Here is a 14,232-nt window from a genome sequence, read left to right as displayed (position 1 = left end):
TCTGCATGGCTGTCATGTAGTTCGCCACTTATGTCTTAAGAAGCATGAAGTTGGCTTTGGAGACATTTTTTACCATGATTTCCTTATTTAGGGGGTGGGGGCGGGATGTGAATATCTAGGGTGATTAGCTTATGGTCAGATCTGACCAACGAGGAGTTGACTTCAGGTGTGGAACACCGGTCACTCGTGTTGGTAATGACTAGATCTAGGATATTGTTGCCCCTGGTTGGGGGTGTTGATGAGTTGATCCAGGGCATTGGAATTTATGATTTCCAGAAAGCATTGAGCGAAGGAGTTGGTACATGAGTAGTTTTCCCTGTTAATGGTGGGGTAGTTGAAATTACCCATTATTAGGGTGTTTGGTTGAACCCTAATATTTTTTAGTATATCAAGAAAAGAGGAGTGGGAATCCTGGGGCATGGTGGGGGATCTGTAGCAAGCTAAAATTTGGATTGCAGTTTTGCCCAGAGTTAGTTGCACTTGGATAACCTCGGATGAATTATGCTGAGCAACTAGCCTGGAGGTGTGGATATCCTTAATGAATATGGACACACCTCTGCCTTTGGTGTACTGGTCGAGGTTAGGTGGCCGAAAAGTGTGGTATAGGTTATAGCCTGGTAATGCAGGGGTACTCTGTGGAGTCTTGAACCAGGTCTCAGTCACTGCACAGATATTTATGTTCTCTATTTCAAGGAGTGCCTTGAGGGGAGTGCATTTTGAGGTTTAGACTTTGAGTAGCATTGCCCTCAGTTTTTGCTTGCCTGTTCCTTTTACGGTAGTGAATTTGTCATTTGAACCTTGCCTAAAAAAGGCACCATAGGGGCAGCAAGAGCCTTAGCCAGTATTCGGAATCCCAGGGGTGAGAGGTGCAGGCCATCTCTGGCAAAGCATTGTGGTCTGTCGACCATGTTGTCCCAGGCAGACAGATACTGGATCCCCTTAGAATGACACCAGAAGCTGTGAAGTTGTTGAAGTCAATCATTTTGTCCTTGTACTGCGGTATCCTTCTGGGCGATGGCAAGATGCTACTTAGGGCTAGGGTCATACCTGCCTGGGCTACAAGATCGGAGAGCTCTTCCATGTTGGCACCCGACAGGCAGCTGACAGTAACCTTCTCCTTGTTTAGCCTGGTGAGTGGGACATCAGTGTGCCTGACTGTAGAGTAACCTATGACTACTGTGTTACATATGTTGTTTTGCCTTATGGGCTGTGGTCGAGTGGCACACTGAGTCTGTGGGCTGTGTGTCATTTGGGTTGTGTTGGGGGTGGAGTTTGCTTGCATTTCTGCTTTGGAGGTCTTGAAGTGTTACCTATAGATTGCAGGGGTGGTCCCTGGGAAACTCGTCTTGAATATAAGGAACTATATTGGCAATTAAATTTAGAATCAAATGCATACCCTGACTTGAATGAAAATGTCTGAAGCCTGTGTTAAAATTGAGATCTGCCAAGTTGTATTTCACAACTTTAGTCACCAGATGGTGCGATTAGATAGGTTTTAAATACAATGCACTATTTATATATGGATTTTACATATTTATTATTTAAATTATTTTATAGATATGTGTTTTTATTATTATGTACTAATATGTTTAAATGTTTATGTCTTGTAGGTTTTTAAGCTTTTTAAACAATTATTTTTAAATGCAATGATTTTTATACAGTGATTTTATGGAACTATTTAGAAATACACTGCTCCTTTTATTTTTGTGCTTTCTTTTAATTATTTAATTATTCAGTTGATTTGATTGGCTTTTAGGTTTTTAAACTGTGTATATATTAAGATTTTAACTGTTGGTATGCTTATCTGATGAAGTTATAAGATGAAAATGCGGTGAAAACAGTGTCTGTGTGGATTTTATCTTTTTGTCAGTGTGGATTTTATTTTTTTGTCAGTGTGCTTTGGTGTCAACAATAAATCTTTCTCGAATGATATCCAGCCTGCCTTACCAGTGCCTTCTACTTGGATTTATTGATTGTTTTTTTAAGGCACTTTACCATTTTTTTTATTTTGACACCATGTAAACAGTTTCTGCTCCTCAGAAGGGGGAAAGGGGTCTTATTCCAGGATGTTTTTGATTCCCAGGAAAGAAGTTTCCCAGCTCAACACATTTCTGAAGATCCCTTCTTTTTTGATACTATCCCTTCAGGCTCTGTTTCCTCTACTTCTTCTTCTTCTCCAGGCTTTCCTGATGTCTGTGGATCTCAAAGATGCTTATTCTCACATTCCTATTCATCCCTGTTTCAGGAACTTTTTTGCATTTCTCTGTTTCTTCCTTGCATCTTCAGTTCTCTGCTTTGCCCTTTTTCCTTTCTACTGCTGCAAGGGTTTTTGCCAAATGCTTCCCTCCTGTGATTGTCTTTTGCAGGATGAGGGGATACAAATTATTCCTTACCTGGGTTACCTGCTCATTCAGGCTTCATCCCTAGAGATGTTGCTTCAGTAACTTCAATATGCTATTTGCCTGTTGGAAAGCCTAACATTTATGATAAATTTCCATAAATCCTTCCTGACTCCTTCTCAGGATCATATTTTTTCTCAGCTGCAGACTCCATTCCTATGCTTGCTTCTCTGCCACCAACAGAGTCTCTTGTTCTACTTGCCTTTTTTCAATCCCTTCTTTCTCAAGTCTCAGTCATGGCCAGAGCGTTTCTATGGGCTCTGGGATTCATGGCTTCTGCCATTCCCATGCTTCCTCTAGCCATACTCCATATAAGGAACCTAAAGTGGTTCCTAAAGCCAGTATGGCTCCAACACTCTCATCCTTTTGAAGTTCTAGTCCCTGTTTTTCCATGCCTCAAACTAGAGCTTCAGTGGTGAATTCATCAGCTGTCTCTTAACCCAGGGCTTCCTTTTCATCCCCCAGTTCCCTCTCAAGAACTTTTTTCAGATGCCTCACACACAGGATGGTGTACTTCTTTCAGCCCTTTTAAGGTGCAGGGTCTCTGGTCTATTCATCAGAGGTCAGACCATGTTAACATTTAGGAGATGAGAGCTCTCCTTCTGGCCCTTCAAGCCTTTCCTTCCATTTTTCTTCCAGGGCCTCTCAAAATCTTTACAGACAATACCACAGTGATGGGATACATTAAAAAGCAAGGGGGGCACAATCTTTCCTCCTGTGCAGACTAGTTCTTTAAGTTTGGGATCTAGCTGTGCAATATCATGTGACACATCAGGCTATTTATATTCATTCAGGACAAAACATTGTGGCAAACTCTCTGAGCAGGTCCATAAAACACAGGCTCATAAATGGATGCTTCACAGAGATGTTTTTGGACACAGCCCACCAGTGGGGTACTCTTCGGGTAGACCTTTATGCCTCCGCTCTGAACAGACAACGTCCTCTTTTTTGCACCAGAGTCCCAAGCCCTTTGGCCTGGAAGGTGGATGGCCTATCTTTTTCTTAGAGGGGAATATTTTTCCATGCCTTCCCTCCTCTTCCTCTCATACTGAGGATCCTGCTTAAGATAGAGCGAGACTCCCCCAAAATCTTGCTGGTGACTCTCTCTTGGCTGAAACAGCACTGGTTCCCTGTTCTGCATCTAGCGAAGAGTTACCACAACTTACCTCACAAGGTGGATCTTCTCACACAAGACAAGGGGTCTCTCATCCATCTTCCCTTGTCCACTCTTCACTTGACACTGTGGATGATAGGGTTTTGATCCCTTTTAGGCATCTTTTTTTCTGAGGATGCGGTTTGGGTTCTGTAGGAGGCCAGGAAACCTCCTGTTTATCCTAATGGAAGAGATTTTCTGTTTGCTGCCTTGCTCATAACCAGGGTCCTTTTTATGTGGAGATTCCTATGGTTTTTATTTTTGCTGGATTGGCATATTCTTCAGTTAAAGTGCACTTTTCAGCTGTTTCTGCTTGTCTGTCTTTGACTCTCCCTTTGGCCTCTAGGTTTGAGGTCAAGCAATTTCTTAAAAGTGTTATTCATATTAGGCCTCACAGGAAACCTATTCCTCCTTCCTGGGATCTTAATTTTGTTCTTGAAAAATTAACTTGGGCTCCTTTTGAGCCTGCTTCTTCAGCTTCCCTTCAGCATTGTACATGCAAGATTGGTCTTCTTCTTTTTGCCCTTACTTCATCTAAGAGGGTGTCTGAGCTTCAGGCCCTTATGGCTATTCCACCTTTTTTAGTTTTTTATAGGGACAGGGTGTCTCTCTGTACTCATCCTTCTTTTATGCCCAAGGTGATTAATGAATTGTCTCTTAATCAGTCTATTAATTTGCCCACATTTTTTCCTTCTCCGCAGTCTGCTAGTGAAAAAGTTATTCACACCTTGAATTTGCACAGACAGCTAAGGTATTATTTCAATAAGACTAAGACCATTTGCAATTCTGAGCAACTTTTTATTTCTTTTCATCCTAGATATTTAGGTTTTGGTTGTTTCTAAATAAATCATTTCTTCATGGGCCTCTAAGGCCATTCCTTTTATTACTCCTTTCATGCGAAGTGCCTTTCTGCGTCTGTAAAAGCACACACTACCAGGGCTGTGGCTTCCTCTGGTGCTTTTTTCAAAGCTTGGATACCAATTCCATCCTGGAGGCTGCTGGTTGGTCCTCTGTCCATACCTTTACTAAGCATTGCAAATTAGATGTTGTTTCCAGAACAAGAGCTGACTTTACCAGAGCTATCCTGCATGGTTTTCTGGAGGGTTCTTTTGGGCCTTCCTCCTCCTCCAAAATCCTCTTGAGCTTTTGTACTCTCCCTTTGATGAAGAATACTGCAACAGTGATGTGGAAGGACATAGTACAGTTGTGAACAATCTTACCATAACAGTAGATGTCCTTCTCTTCACTGTTGCAGTATTCACTCCCTCCCTCCTCCACCTTTTCTCTTTTCCTTCTTTTATTTTCCTTCTGGATGTACATGTTCCTCCTCCTGTCCTTGGACTGGTGTTCCTCCTGCAGCTATTCAATTCTGAGGTATGTCCGTACGTCACCTTTATGCCCTTCACAATCAGTGGGGAGCATATGTGTGGTGTACGATGTCTGTAAAATCCTAAAGCTTTGGTATACTGGCCAGGCATTGGGCTACCCTTGGCAGGGGATCTTTTTAGTGAAGAATACTGCAATAGTGAAGAGAAGGACTTCTACTTTTATGGTAAGATTTTACACAACCATACTTTCCCACTCCATACAGGACCTGCTTTCCTGGGGCTAACAGTAAGTTGTCAGTCCTCACTGTTGTGGAGCCTGTTCTCACTAGACACTGTATACCTCCTCCCGGTCTCTTAGGCATACTTGTTGGTGATTTCTTTTTCCAAAAAAAAAAAAAAAACATGGTGTGGGCTCCTGTGTCCTTTCTCCCCTTTGCTGCTGATCATCATGATGATATCCCTGGTATGTGTAGAAGACCAGTTGTGTTCTGGGGTTAGCTGATACCTCTGGAAGTGCAGCTGAAAGACAAGCTTCTTCATGCAGCAGTTTTTTATGTATATGGAATTCCGTCACAGTGATGATCCTTACATGCAAACATGTATGGTTATCGTGAGTATACTCGCACAACTGTACTGTCTAAAATTATTTTTTTAGTGTATGAGTTTTTTCAGCATCCTAAATCAGTTAGAAAAAGAAAGTAGATAAAAATAGTCTAAGTATATCTTTAATTACATTTCAGAATCTTGAAAGAAAAATACAGGACCATAAGTTGGAAACTGAGTGCTTGAAACATCAGATACATGCTTCAAAAGTAAAGGCTGAACAGGACAAAGCAGCTCTCAAAAAGGCCACAAGAGCTCAGAAGCAAAGAGCAGAGCGTTTTGGAATGGCTGCTGAAAAGCTTCAGTTGCAAATTAAAGATAAGGTAATTGCTGTTTTTAAGATCATAGATTAAGCTCTCTGATGTCAAATTCATAAAATGACAATGTGCAGAAGTACCCCTATACCAAAGACTTACCCAGGTCACATTTATGTGATGTATACTCATTGCACATTAAGTAGGTTATGGCAACTGCATAACCCCATAAGCTGTGCAATGAAGCAGCTATACAGATGAAGATAACCAGCAAAATAATGTGCTAGGATTTATTTACTATGTGAAAGGTTGATCACCTGGGAACAGAGTCTGAACCACAAAGCAGTGTGGCCACAGATTAATAAAAATACAAACAGAGAAAATCTTTCCAAAAAGACCAGAGCAAGGTGTTTGAAATAGTTTCATAATACACTGTGTATAGTCCATAAGAGTGAAAACAAAATGCATGCCTGTGTTGCAGCAAGCACCAGTGTTGGAGAATACAGTGCACATAAATGCAGCTTTGCATGTATACATGTTCAGCAAAGCAAAAACCTTCTTAAATCATGTTCCTCATGCATATTTGCTATCATTACTCTAATCACATACCTGATATGAGGAGGCCCACCCTTGTTAACAGCTGGAATAATGCCAGTAGACTTTAGGACAATTTGACAGCAGGAACTTTCCCAGGCTGCCAAGTCTGTCTCTTTGGTGTCAGGCTCGAGTTCCACACACTAGTAACTGGCACTGTTATGTGCGATCAGTAAAGTGCACATACAGAGACTGGCACATTTAAGCTAAAGACTTACAGTATCCTGAGGAGAGGGAGGTTTTTGCTTTTTCATACAGCAATTTTAGTTGATATATAGAAGTCGGAGGAGTGTGAATGATGTAGCCCCTACTCCACCCCCAAGTTGCTCCCTGTAGAAACACTTTTTAGTGTTATTTCGCAGTGACTATTGTTGATGATGCACTATTGAGGGCTGACCACAAAACACTCTGTTTTACTAGAAAGCCCTAGTTTTGTATCCCATAACGAATCTCTAGAATCCTCCTCCTTCAGATTTCTTTTGCCAAATTTCAGCATACATGCTTCCATGAAATGGCCTCGAGCTACTTATTTGGTGTGTAGTAAAATTCTACTGTGTCTAGTTATTATTAACTGGTGAAGACAGCCTAGTATTCCTCTGACTATGATATCTTCCATTCAGTTTGTTTGTTACTTTTATTGTTTATGGACACCTTCATTGTAATATTGTTTTCAGTTTTATTAAATGTATTTACAGTTGTGTGCTATAAATTTCTTAATTTCCTGCTGTACTCTCCAGTAATATTGCCAAAACTTATGTATATTTCTTGGTTTACCATTTAGCCCTGATAGTGGTTTGAAAAGGTCTTGCAAAATTATGTATGCTTTGAATTGCATTATGGCCAAAGTAGTGGGTAAAAAGGATCTTATACCAGCCAACAATCCCAGTTAATAAAGTTCAAATAAAATAAATAAATCCTGTTAGTTTTGAAGAGATGGGGTGGCAAGACTGCTGTTCTGTGCTAGTCCTCAATAAATTCACTGTTTATAGTCTGGTACATCATTTGCAGGACAGTGACTTTCCAGGAGGCTGTACTTCTGCTCTAGGTTGTTTGGAATGTGTCACTGGATGTGATGGATACGTTGCAGCACATTATCATCTGGGATCTGTAAGGAAGTTCCTTTAGTATGCTGTTGGTGGGTACCATTTGCAGTACAAATTGCTGCAGTTTAATCTCTCTTTTGCATGTTAAGTATTTACCAAGGAACTGTAGTGCTAAGGGAAGCACTGCCTGATGTTTTGCTTTTGATGGCCTGATACCCAAGTAGCATCCCTGGAGTGAGAGCCCGTAAGTACCACCGTTGGGGAAGGGGGTGACTATTAATTCATTAATTGGCAGAAGTCACCCATTTCCTTCTCAAATGGTTTACCTTCTTTGGTGTTGAATTAGATTCTCCATAAAATGTCCTTTCTGCCCTCTACGAGGGCTCAAAAGGTCATGACTTTTCTGAGGACTCAATAAGCGGTACAGGTTCAGAACCTTCTGTGCTTTTTAGACTTGGTGGAAGAGATGAAGTTCATGGTAGCTTTCTTTTGTTATGCTTGGAGATATGAGTGCAGCTGTGCAATAATTGTCTGCAGATTCACTACACATTCTTGGATCTTCTTTTTCCAAACCCTTTCATTATCTGAACCTGTTGCTGGACATGGACCCTTTGCTGGCAGGCTCATCTCCTTTATAGTTCAGGGAAAGTGCTTCCCTACTTAAGAGGAAGTTTCACATAAACCATTTGAAGTTGTAAGCTGTCCTCCATGCCATGAATGTGTTTGATGACTAACTGAATTGGGGACTTTCCTGATATGGTCTGAGAACTAGTCTGTTATGTGGTACCTGATCAAGCAAGAAAGCTTGTGACTGTACCACCTTTGCTGAAAGGTGATTTAAGTCTGACTATGAACAGAAATCACTCTCAGCCTTTCTCTTCCTGGGAGACACAAACATGCTGTGAGACTTTTGGAGCTGTCCTTTCTATCTTTTTACTGAAGTTGAGGATTCAGAAGTCACGTCCAGTCATTGTTTTCCAGAAAAGGCACATCCCAGAGATTGTCCCCTTTGCTTTCCTACAGAACAGTCCCTTATAACACTTAAAATAGAAATAGAGTTGCAAAAAAAAAACTTGTGTGTTTTGTTGTTGATTTGCATATTTTGTTTTAATATAAGTTATTGTGTGGTTACTGAATCTGTCAGCCTTACAGACAAATTAACTGTTGCTAACCCAGAAAATACACTTCTCATTTTCCATGCAGTAGCTCTAAGGTGTATTGGAAGATGCTTTCTCCTTCTCAGTGGTAGATGGCGATTCCTGTATATCTTCCCATCTTTTTCCTCTCAGTTTGTACTTCATCAGGAAATTCAGAAAAGAAAAAAAAGAAAAAAAACTTGTCTCTTTTTTTTTGGGGGGGGGGTGAAGAACTTTGTGATTTTTAGGCTTTCAGATGTATAATAGTAGAGAGCATTCAGTTTACAAGACAAGACGAGGGAGCCCCTCCCCCTAGCCCTGGGGTGAGATTCGGCTGTACCAGAGTTTGGCTTCTTGTTTATAGCTTATAAACCAGCTGCATTGCCGGAAGTGACTGAAGCCAGTAAGAAACTTTCTACTTTACAGATGAAGTGTTGCAAGCAGGTAAGGTTCTTATTTGGGCCTTCCCAGTCTGTTGTCAGGGAGGAGCTTGAGTTATCATAGGTACCTGTATGATTTCACCTTTCTTAATGCACTTTCTTGGCACATCAGCTTTTCTGCAAATCCAGACCTTGTCAAGAACAGAGCTTTATCCAGCATCCACTGGTGAGGCAGCTAGCTGAAATGGCTCTGCATCTGTTTTCTCCTTTAAATATCCCTCTCATTTGAGTAGGAATTTAATTTCAGGATTGGCATGTTTTCCACCTTTTATGTTGAAATTCAATTTTTGAAAAGTAGTTTTCTTAGTAGCCACCACCTCTGCTCACAGGATATCTGAACGTAAGGCCCTTAGCCTTAGGGAAGTATAGGTAACCTTTCATATACTTACCCACAGTTTTTCTTAAATGTGGTTTCAGAGTTCTCTATCCACTCAGAAGTGGAAACAATGTAGAGACAGTCTTCATACTTTAGACTGAGGTTCTGTATGAAGCAAGTACACAATTTGCAGAAGAGGGAATAACAACTTGTTTTCTTTGTATTTGAAGAAATTATTGGCAGTTGCTAATGAAATGGATTGCTGACACCACTGTCTTTTGACATGAGTCAGTGAACCACAGTTTAGAAAATTCTGCTTTCAATGGCCATTTCATTAGGGCATGGCTGCTTCCAGTGCTTGCTTCTGGAATGTTTCCATTGTGGACATTTGTACCATGGCCACTTGGTTGCCAGTATTAAATCTTCAACAACTATTAATGCTTGGACTCTGACTCCATGAGCTGGGTTACCATGGCTGTGTGTTGTCTTCAATATTCTTTCTTTTTGAGCCTTTACTTTTTGGCTTCCTTCAGGGTTTTGATTCCCAGGGAGGCGGTATTATGCTGGGATGTTTCCCCAATTGCAGACCCACCAAGTAAGAGTGTCTGATAAATTTTTTCGGGTCTATATTAGAACATTGAAGTGTCAGGTCTTCGAATGTTCTAATATTAACACCTAGTAACCAAAAGTTGAAAATAGCGAATTTTTAGATAACCGAATTCTTTCCTAGGGAAAGAATTTGGTTGTCCGTTATTGTCGCTTCGCTATTTTCAGCTCTGCGGTGGAAAGTTACGGTCAGGTTCAGGTAAGTGTGCGATTGTGTGGACGTGAAGGTTAGGGTGGGATAGGTGAGTTAGGGTTAGGGCGCGTGTCAGGTAAGTGTGCGAATGTTTGGACATGAGGGTTAGGGTGGGATAGGTGAGTTAGAGTTAGGGCGCGGGTGAGGTGTGTGTGCGATAGTGACGAACCTTAAGGATAGGGTTTGGGTAAGGTAAGTGGGTAGATAGTGGTGTATGTACAGTTTAGTGTAGGTTTAGATGTAAGATTTTAGGTGTATGTGTGTGGATTGCTGTGTGTTTGGTGTGTTTGTGTTGTCTGTATGTGTTTTGAAACAGCAAATTGTTTCCCTAGGAAAAAATTCGATGTTCTAAATTTTTGGTCTTATCGGTTTTCGGTTACTAGGTGTCGATATTAGAACATTTGAAGACCTGAAACTTCGATGTTCTAATATATATACCCATTTTTTCCATTGTAGTTATCTGTAAGAAAATGCTCAGTGAATCACAGTTGCCCTGAGGGCAGTTATTGCATTCACCACCTTTTTATGATGTTCCTTGTTAATGTGGCAAATATATCTTTATACATTGTTGCACATTGCAGATGCCTGATATTCATAGATTCTTTGGATTTGCAATTTCTTATTGGCTGGGAGCAAAACTGCAGACTCAGGATTTAGGCATGTTTGCCTGGTCCTGTGCATGATTATTACATATGCATCAGAAAAGGTTGTATGCCTCTTGAGTTTAGAAGCTTTAGATAAAAATAATCAAATTTGATTGTAGAAGGAAAAATGGCTATCCTAGTCATAGACAAAGCAAGGAGGACCCCCCTCCTGAGATTTCCCTTGCTCTGCTACATTGATAGGAATAAGAGGAATGTGTTATTTGTGATACAGAACAGGGAAGTTTCTATGGACAGTACTGTCACTCAATGATTGGATCCCTGTCTCACAGCCTCAGAGTACCTGGTTCGATCCTGACCTCTGGTCATTGTCTTGCTGGAATATGTGTGCTCTTCCATTGTCAGCATAGGTTTTCTCTGTATACTCTGTTTTCCCTTGCCAAAGATCTACTGTTCAATTGTCTTGAATAAATTTTGTGTGTGTGTGTGTGTGTATATGTACATGGGTCTACTTTGAAATAGCAAAATCCCAAAATGCCAAGACGACAATCATGAAAGTTAAAATGCTGAACTTCACAAGTTTTCCCAGTGCAAGTAAATGCTCACCCAACGTGGGGAATCATGCCATTTTCCCCACTGTAGTGCGATCCCAGATTTGGTATATATAGTTGGGGGGGTGAGTGGGTGTAGCCACCCACATTGGAATGTGGGGGGTTTTAGATTGTGCTGTGTGTTTTAATGTGGTGTTGGGCAAATGTTTAAGCGGGTCGAGATTTTAACTTTCGTGATTGTCATCTCGGCATTTTGGTCTTCAGTGCTTTGGAAATTTGATATTATGAAGTAGATTTGTGTACACACACACACACATATATGTGTGTGTGTGTTTGTGTGTGTGTGTGTGTGTGTGTGTGTGTGTGTGTGTATATATATATATATATATATATATATATATATATATATATATATATATATATATATATATATATATTGCACATACTTCCACTTTTTGCCTAATTATAGCCGAAAAGGATTCAGAGATCAGCCCAGTGTTCTACTCAACTGATGTGGTAAGAGTGTGTTTATTATTTATTGGAGTGGGACATTCAGAATGACAAACATTTGGTCATTGCCAACAGCCTCACTGGCTTTCTTTAAGTGAGTTTGCCTCCTTTATTTAGAAGGGGAAATAACTTATCTGACAGGGGCTGTTTTAAGAATAGGGAGATTTCTCACCATTGTGGTTTAAAACATTAACCATGTGTCCTGTCTGTGAGCCACTTGTCTCTCCATATGGTGATGTAGGGATTTATGCCTAGTTTTATGAGTTTATTTATAATACCTGAGTGTAAGGAGTGTGTCAACTGCCTTGACCAGGTCATCATAGCAGTATGCAGTAGTTTAACTTCATCCATGGCCCTAGTGACTTTTTCTAAAAAGTCCACAAGATTTAGTAGGCATGACCTGCCCTTGACAAAACCAAATTGGGTTGAGTCCAGTGTTTGGAGGTTTCCTATGTCATTGTTTATCAGGTCCATGATTATTCTTTCCATGGACTTAAGATATAAAACTAGGCAAACTTATGGGTCCGCAATTGCCCACGTCAGTTGATGGTTCCCCCCCCCCTTGGGTACAGGGATGACGGTTGCTGTCCGACACTCATTCAGGGCAAAGCCTATCTGTAAGCCATGGTTTAATAGAGATCCCAATGGGCCTGATAGGTCCTGATTCAAGCTGTTTAAGAGGCAGCTTGGTATATTGTTTGACCCCATTGGAGTTGTGCTTTTAGTTTTAAAGAGCACACTGGCCACCTACTCTTTAGTAATAATTGGAGGGAAAGTGGTGGAGGATATTTCTTGTGGGAGAACAATAGGTAATTGGGAGTTGAAATTTGAGCTGAATTTATCAGCAAGCAGATTTGGTATACCTATCGGCTGATGATCGGTAGGTGATGCCACCCACAACTAATTCAGTTTGAGTAGAATTTATGTGCCAGAAGATTTGTGGTACCTTCTGGCTGAGTATAGGTGATTCTGTCTACAACTAATTCCAAAGATTGCTGACATAAGTCAAAAACGCCTTATGTGTCTATCCTTTGCTTTGGACACTATTTTTGCTTCAAAGTCTGTTTTGACTAATTCCCTGATTTGCTTGGTTAGACTAATGAGGGACTTTTTGTTCTGTTGTGCACATTCTCTCTTACTTCTTGACAGGACTTTCTTTCTTATATTGTGCAACCTATTAAAAAGAGGGGTCCACCAGGGTGGCTTGTTTTTGTGGTTTGACCTGAGCTTATTTTGGTTCAGTACTACCTTTTCTATATAATTGTTTATATGGTCATACAGGACTTTTGTGTATGCCTCTGTGATTAATTGGTTTGGGAGGAGCTTGGAAGCTAGGTATGCTGTGACTTAATAGGAGGTAGTTTGCCTTAAAAAAGTTATTAAAGTTTTTGGAGTTAGGTGTAGGTGGGTCTAGTTTTACCTTTATTTCAAGGAAGACTGCTTTGTGATCTGACCTTTCCAGTAAAGCCATCACACTTCGGAGGGGTTGCAGCACTCAGCCATATTTGTGAGTACCAGATTTAGGATATTTGTAACCCTAGTGGGGTTGCGTACTAGCTGCTTCAGAGCACTTGAATTTACAAAGTCAAGAAATCTTTGGACATGCATTCTCATGGCTGTGTATACCTTCCAGTTATTGCAGAGGTAGTTAAAATCACCCAAAACAATGCTGGATGGTGAGAGATTCTAGCAACTTCAGGTATGATGCATGGGTTTCCTGGTTCATGGTGGGGACCTGTAGCTAGCAAAAATATGCTAATGGATTTTCCTGTGGTTAGTTGAACGTAAACTAGCTCAAGAATGTCATATTGTTTGATCAGCCTTGAGGTGTGCTTATCCTTTATGTAGATAGATACAGCTCTGTGTTTTACTCTTTCATGTTCATTGGGTGGTCAGAATGTATGAAAGGTGTTATAGCTGTACACAGCTGGAGTGCTTTCCATGGCTTAGATTTTGCAGAAGAGGTTTAGATCCTTAGGCCAAGTATTTTTTATGCCATTTGACTTGGTTATGTGCAGTAAATCCATCAGTAATGGGTCAGAGGATGCCTTGTATATCAGACACAGGTAATCTCTTAGCAGTCTCTATGATATTGAGTAAAGTGAAAAGAGTTTTGAGTTGGTCCATGATGTCTATGTGGATGATACAGTTGTTGAATGTGTCTGGACAGATACATGCCAAAGGAGGCATTATATTCAATGATTGTCATAAAGAGGCCTAAAAAAGGGGGACAGTGACATCTCTAGATCTAAACACAATCCTTTTATTTGTAAGATGTACAGTATAGAAGGGCTTTCTTAACAACAGTAGATGCATCTTGGTTAAAATTTATGCCCTGACCATACAAGTTCCCAAATCCTGAATAAATGGGTCAGCTCTTAGGAGCATATTGTTAATGTGGTAGTTTTCTGGGGTAGATGACTTCTCAAAGGATACAGTAATGCATTTTTTCATCATTTAGTTTCAGACCATGATTTTGACACCATTTATTTATTTGAAACAAA

At 40.5% G+C, this 14,232-nt stretch overlaps 1 protein-coding gene across 2 annotated transcripts in view; it reads left to right on the top strand.

Moving 5' to 3' along the window:
- ODF2L (outer dense fiber of sperm tails 2 like) overlaps positions 1–14,232 on the top strand; it is a 2,421,058-nt gene that overhangs the window by 884,623 nt on the left and 1,522,203 nt on the right. For both annotated transcript variants that reach the window (XM_044086028.1, XM_044086027.1), the window contains one exon: positions 5,621–5,806. In XM_044086028.1, coding sequence (XP_043941963.1) covers positions 5,621–5,806 — 186 coding nt within the window. The remainder of the gene's footprint in view (positions 1–5,620; positions 5,807–14,232) is intronic.

This window comes from Protopterus annectens, chromosome 10.part0 (genome assembly GCF_019279795.1).
Source record: "Protopterus annectens isolate FY-2018-M chromosome 10.part0, PAN1.0, whole genome shotgun sequence".
Classification (NCBI taxonomy): Eukaryota; Metazoa; Chordata; order Ceratodontiformes; family Protopteridae; genus Protopterus; species Protopterus annectens.
Note: the sequence above shows the minus strand (reverse complement) of the source record. Positions and strands in the feature narration are given on the sequence as shown.